Source organism: Ictalurus furcatus, chromosome 18, assembly GCF_023375685.1.
Source record: "Ictalurus furcatus strain D&B chromosome 18, Billie_1.0, whole genome shotgun sequence".
In the NCBI taxonomy this organism is placed as follows: domain Eukaryota; kingdom Metazoa; phylum Chordata; class Actinopteri; order Siluriformes; family Ictaluridae; genus Ictalurus; species Ictalurus furcatus.
Genome location: NC_071272.1, coordinates 5,750,764 through 5,757,895, shown reverse-complemented (window position 1 = coordinate 5,757,895; position 7,132 = coordinate 5,750,764). Strand labels below are relative to the sequence as shown.

Here is a 7,132-nt window from a genome sequence, read left to right as displayed (position 1 = left end):
CTTAAAAAGGATTAAATACATAAATAAATAAATAAAAAAAACTATATGAAAACCTAGATTTGCTGTTGACTCAAATATTCCTATTTACACGAATCTTATACGTTTAATTTTTTACAGTCGAAAGAAAGAAAAAGAAATGAAAATTGCTTTGCATCTGTTGTGTTTTTGTTTTGTTTTTTTGTCTCGATAATATCAAGAGATTTTTTTTATTTAACACAGGGGCTATTACTATAATCATAACTATATCTATCACTGCCCATAATAATAATAATAATAATAATAATAATAATAGCCCATCATGTGGTTTGTCCTTTTTTGTTATTATTGCGTCCTTTAGAAATATTTCTGAAACATTTTTTTTTTCTGAACATAAATTATAGCAAACAATAATCCTATATAAATATATAAGTTAAATACAAAAAGGGGCATAAATAATTACATTAAATTATGACTAATAGCAGTAACAATATCATCAACTTAGCGTTTGCTTCTTCATTTAAGAAGCATATATATTGGCTTTATGATATATTATATATTCTCGATCCTTTAGTCAACAGTAAGGTTGAAGTCCAGAGCTGCCAGGTGTGTGTCTGTGTGTGTGTGTGTGTGTGTGTGTGTGTGCGTGCGTGTGTGTGTGTCTTAATAAGTATAGACCAAGTGTCCAGTCTATGGTCTTAAGAGAAAAGTCCGAGCCGGGAGAGCTCATCGTGGTGGGGTGGGTCTGGGCAGTACCACCCCGGGAAGCGGGGGGAGAGGCGGCGGATGCTCGTGTCCGCCCTGCAGTCCGTGCAGGAGAATCCGCGGTACGAGCGGGGGCCGCTGTAGAGCCGCGGGAGCAGATGGGGGAGGAGCTCCGGCGCCCCGGCACAGGTAGGACAGCGCGGCTGCTCCGGGGTCTAGACCCGACACCAGACCTTGCGGGTAGAAATACGGCGACGGAAACATCCTCTGTAGGGCCGAGTAGTTCCCGGCTTCCGCTAAGAGTTCCAGTCCCACCGCCGTCTGCCTCTTCCATTTCGTTCTTTTTAATGATCATTTTAAAAAGAGAAAGACAGGAGATGGGACACAGGTTAAGCAGCACATAAACCCATGTGAAGAATATTAAAAAACGAAGTAGCTAGTAGGTCTACTTTAAGTAAAACCTGTGACTAGTTTCTAAGGTACTAAATTGTACCTTCGCTATGGTGGTACCAACAGGGGAACATAAATTGCACCTGTAGGCTTTTACACCACATGGGAAGTGCATGTGGTGTACCTTTAAAAGTAAAAATATAAAGATCTATAAGTCGTCCTTAAATGATTTTCAAAAGTATAAAAATACATCCTAAAAATACACAATGTAACACCCCAGCGACAAGGAAAAGTAGTCTACAGTTTGGTAACTTTGAAGTACATTTTTGAGCGTGTATGGTCAGTAATAATTGTATAAAGGCACAAATTTAGCCTAACAAATGTGTTGTTCTCTATTGGTTTCACCCCAGGAAGTCTTCAGCTCCATTCCCTATGCTAGCCTATTCTGTTTAGCAACGTGTATTTAAAAAAAATAGATTTGCTTTTATTAACCAAGAAAACTGTATAACCGTACAGAATGGCACAAAAGCCCCGCCTCCAAGATAAAAAAAAAGTGTGACATCACTAATAGATGTTTCAGACACACATGTAACAGACAAATTGTACACAGGGAACAAAGTTGTTAGGTAGTGTTCTCCAAAAGGTGTAGTTTCTGTCCATCAATCGCGCACAAGACGAATTGATGTACAATGTTAAATAGGCTTTAGTTGCACATGAAGCATATTGACAAAGCTATTTCTAATTCATATTAGAAATGCAAGGGAAAAAATAGCGAGTAGCCACATTAATTTTTAAACTGTGAACAACATTTGGGAAGCCTTGATAACAGGGGGGAATTTTTTTATGCCAAAATCCTTAAAAGGTTTATAAATAGCTGGGTCAGTCAAAAGACTAGCCTATATCGCAAATGTATTGGTCTCTTTTCAAAACGCAAACCTAAGGCTTAAAAAAAACCCCAGAAAACAAACAAACAAACAAACACAGGAATTGTGAAATTTAAACACAACATAGAAAAATACTTGTGCGTATACTTTGACCGTTTTTAAAACTTTACTGAATTTCTGTTGAAAACGACTAATTGAATTCTATTAAATTCTATTATTATTATTATTATTAGAATAGAATAGTTATGATTTTTGACCTTCACATCTGAGTGATCTGTATAAATGTGAACTTGGCAGGAAGAAATGGACCCCGCCTCTCCATATGCTCCATTGGATGTAAACTGAAAGTTAATAATTAATTTAAAAAAATAGCTAAAGAATAACTAACGCCTATTATAAATACTATATATAAATTTTAAATACATTTAAAAATCGTTTGGATTGTTGTGTTTTTGTAGACCTACTTTTGCGATTGTAAGGACAAAAAAGAGCCACATTTGACCGTCAATAATTAATAATTAATCATTATAATAGCCTAATTGTCTGACTATTAAGCTGGATTTCTTAATAATTTATGGATGCACCAATTTACAATTCATTCTTGAACGTATGTAGGTTTTGCATTGATTTGATTCATTATGACCATTGTTTAGCTAGACAGAAACCGAAAAAGAGGAGAAATTTATATTTTCTCTATCTATCCATCTATCTATCCATCCATCTATATATCTATCTATTTAAATCGAATGGTCAATTTTAGGAAAACACAATTTAACACAAAGCATGAGCAATTAAAGTTTTTTTTCTATTTTTATTTCCCCCACCCCCTAGTTAATCTCTGCTTTATATGTGCTGACAATCAAGTCATCTGAGAAGAGTATTTTTATGGCATCAAAATATTTTCTGCAATATTAGAAATATCATTAATCAACTAGAAGTTTACTGTGTAGAATCAATCACATGGAAATCAATCAATCAATCAATCTATCTATCTATCTATCTATCAAAAAAGTTGCGAGCGTCTCATGGTAGAATATCTTAAATAAGCACCATTTTTTCCGGTGCACGAACTTTACAGAGTGTTGCCACTGGTGTAAGTAGTAAATAGGAACCTCCGTAGTGCGATGTGACCCTGTAACCCGACAGGTCCTCACCTCCTGTTTTGGTACCAGGTCTTCACCTGCGTGTCGGTGAGGTTGAGAGAGGCCGCGAGCTCCATGCGGTCCTGCACGCTCAGGTACTTCTGGCGCTCAAAGCTGCGCTCGAGCTGCGCGAGCTGGTGGTCGGTGAAGGCGGTGCGCGCTTTCCGCGGCTTCTTCAGTCGCACCTGGGGGCTGTCTCTGCTGCTGGAAATCTCTCTGTCTCCTTCTTCTTTCACTGAGGGGGGATAAGAAGGCGAGAGCAGCAGCGCATGTGAGTGGAGAAAGGCGGGAGATAATACAAATTATTGAAGAAAAAAATATGCATAACTGCGTTTTGGAAAAGGCGTAGGCTATGTTGCTAGTTGTGACACTCTCAGAACATTCTTGTCGCTGCGGAGTCACCAGTAAGGATGCACGTGCATGTGTCTTTAGTGTGTATATTTTACCTTTAAAAATATTTTAAAGGGCACATAATAAAACCTTAAATACAACTACTCTAAAAGGCACATCACATGCACCACGCTACAAAACATGCACCTCCAGCAACAAGGTACAAAAAGTACAATTCGGTTTGTTTATTTGAGAGTGTAGCCTCAGGAACGGTTAAAAAAAATAATAATAATTTTCACGGCATAAAACTATTATTCCTTTTTCAATGTACATTTTATAACAATGTAATAACTATATAGGGTAGCTAAACAGCTTTGATACACCGTGTTGGATAATGTGACAATAAAATTGTATTGTTGACAAAAAAAAAGGCCTCATACAAACTTTCCTCTATAAAGTTGGTCATGTTTACAGACTACAGCCCAATACTACATGCTAGCCCACCAAACTATGTACTACGGTATGTTAAAAATACTACTATAGTATTAAGACACGGGTTTATCTAGTTTTGAATTTTGTTTTATTTTAAAAAATATATATATTTCTAATTTCTGTAATACATTCCAGATCCACCACTACCCTGACCAGGATGAAGCTCTTACTGAAGATGAATAGAAGAAAAAAAAATCTAATTTAATTTTAATTTAACCCTTTTCTTTCTTTTAACCGAGAGAAATAAGAGACCCTTCTTTCTAAGCCTTATTTAGAGCAAGGGACACGGTACAGAGATCAGCGCGTCTCTGAAGGAGCACAATAATCCGGCTAATTGAGCCACAAGGGGACGGCGAGCTTTCAGCCGAGACTCGGAGAGAAACTTCACACAGATCTATAAAGAGCTCACCGTTACAAATCTGATTAACACTGGGACAAATTACACCAAAAATCAGCTCTGAAATCAAAGCAGCGCGCGCAGACGCATACACACACACACACACACACACACACACACACACACACACTTTACGAGCACCAAGACTTTGATACATAGAGCATTCAAACTGAACCCTCTGATGTCGAAATTCGGTGTCTGTTTGTGTGTGTGCGTGTGTGCGTGTGTGTGTGTGTGTGTGTGTGTGTAGTGTTCATTATGTTGGTATAGTATTATAGCACAGGGGTGGCGTAGTCAACGTGTAACAATAATAATAATAATAATAATAATAATAATAATAATAATAATAATAATAATAATCAACGGCTGATGATGATGATGATGATGATGATGAAAAGGAGGAGGAGACGGAGGAGGAGGAAAAGAAAAGGGCGATCTCTAATAATTTTCATGCATTATAAAAAATAATTTTTTCACAAGTTTGATGTGAAATTTGACAACTGAATGATATATATATATATATATATATATATATATATATATATATATATATAATGATTTGTCAGACATATATGATAGCAAGTACTAGTAATGCAGCAGACAGGTGTGTTTTATGCCTTACAAGCCCAGTATAATTTTTTCACCTGTCACAACATGTACTACTAATGAAACAAAAATAATATATAAGTAGCCTAAGTCAATATGTATTATTAGGCTATACAAAGTCAGGAAAATTATGTTAATATTTTATGGTATACATTTGACGTTAACAGCGGAACGTGCGCCTTTTTATTTTTAAAATGCATATAATTTAAAAAAAAACAACAAATTTTGTATGTAGACTACAATTTACAGAGTTTACAGTTTGGGCTAAATTGACGCTCTCGTTCAATATTATTTACAAATGAATAAACGCAGTAGAAACGGAATGTTAATAAAGGTGTTTATGAGCGTTTACAGAGTTGTAACGTCATCTGAGTAAAACACTTTTATAGCTTTAAAATGTGGGCCGTGTGATAACAATTAATTGATGCTCAACAAATGTTTCATTTTAAAGCGTGCGGAGAGTACAGTGGAATTTTTTTTTAAATTTTGTCTTCAAAAGTCAGGAAAGTAGCTAAGGAAGCAGGTTATCTCAACATTTTGGGGGGGGGGGGGGGGGGGGTTAATGAAACTTAGATTATTAAAAAAAAAAAAAAAAACAGATTAAAAAAATCCCCATGTTGGAGCTGAGATTATTGAGGAAAAGTTTCGTAGAAGTTCTCGTATAAGTCGAAATATGTCCTAAAATGTTCCCTTTACCTTTGTTGTATTCTCCGTCTGAAGACGAGTTGCTGTGGATTTTCTCGATGAACTCGTCCGCCACTTTAGACGCTAACCTGCTCGCCTCGTGCGTCGGTTGCCCGTTGCTGGAATACGGCGCGCACGCAGCCAGCGGCTTACAGTCGGCCAGGATGTCTCTGATCAGGAAGGAGGAGGTGACGGTGCGCGGCTGGGGCGCAGCGGACACCGGGCCGTGGTGCGTGTGGGACGGCAGCGCGAGCGCGCGGCCTCGCCTCTGCTCGTGCGCCTCGCGCTCCTCGTCTTCCTCGTGCTCCTCGCGCCTCGGCGACGGCGGGCTCGAGCACACGCTGTCCGCGTCCGACGCGGCGCTAAACTCCGGCGGAGACCTGCATTCTCCTTCCAAGCCGCCGTTACCCTTGGCGACGACCACCACCGGACTTCCGGGTCTGTGGGACAGCAGAGAGTCGATGCCAAAGCCGGAGCCGGAGCACGAGCCGTGGGTGGACGCCTCCATCGGGGAAAAAAGAGCGTTTCCTCCCGGGCCAGAGCTTTCAAACTCTCATTTGGGTTCGGTCAAGTTCGACTCACAAAAATGCGACAATCACAGCCTATCCAGTAGGAACATCCAACAGAGCTTCGGAGATATTCATCCAATGTCTGAGAAAGTTTCTTCTTTCTTCAGGATGTTTGAAGTTGGAAACAATCTCCAATTCTTCTTCTTCCTCTTCTCTCTCTCTCTCTCTCTCTCTCTCTCTCTCTCTCTCTCTCTCTCTCTCTCTATCTCTTTGAAAGAAACCCCGATGATACAAAAATCAACAAAATAAATCAGGCTAATTTGTAATTGATATTCTGAATCCTGCTAAAAGTTTTAAATATACATAAATAATAAAAATAATAATTATTATTACCGATGGTGACTTTAAATTGTTTGTAAGATCATTTTGAAATAAATAATTGTGAAGAACCCCTGCGGTAATACACACTACTGCGATAAAGCTACAGTAAAGTGTAACTATAATATGGTGCTCTAGTGTAAAAGCCGAGCTGAAGCTGTTTCAGCACCAAGGACAGGAGCACAAACCCCGAGCTGCGATCAGAATGACAGACGAGGTGAATATACTGCTGAAAATTTTCATCAGTCCCCTACAGAGGAAGTTGCAGTGGCGATCCTCGCTGCTCAAACTGATAAAACCGGACTACGTAAAGTCGTTGGAGAGTTGAGAGAGAGAGAGAGAGAGAGAGAGAGAGAGAGAGAAAGGATGCAGTTGGCGAAATGAGCGCAGGTTAAATAGACTCATCGAACAGTGAAGGCGCACACACGCACGACGGTGGAAAAAAGCCTTTTAAAATAAAGTTGTTGGAAAACTAAGGTGCTTTTAGGAGATTTTAAGGGCGCCCCATGCACGTGAGTCCCCAGCGGCGCGATTCTATTGGCTGAGGATCTGTTTTGGGGTGTCGACCGGACACACACACACACACACACGCACGCACGCACGCACGCACACACACACACTTACACTTTCTCTGTCTCT

At 39.2% G+C, this 7,132-nt stretch overlaps 1 protein-coding gene across 1 annotated transcript; it reads right to left on the bottom strand.

The window, feature by feature from the left end:
* Positions 1-594: 594 nt before the first annotated feature.
* barhl1b (BarH-like homeobox 1b) lies at positions 595-6,114 on the bottom strand. Its single transcript, XM_053649644.1, has 3 exons — positions 5,619-6,114; positions 3,110-3,332; positions 595-1,021 (listed from the first exon to the last, which is right to left on the bottom strand). The coding sequence occupies exons 1-3, from the start codon at positions 6,112-6,114 to the stop codon at positions 703-705; spliced, it is 1,038 nt and encodes a 345-aa protein (XP_053505619.1). The 3' UTR covers positions 595-702.
* Between the last annotated feature and the right edge of the window lie 1,018 nt (positions 6,115-7,132).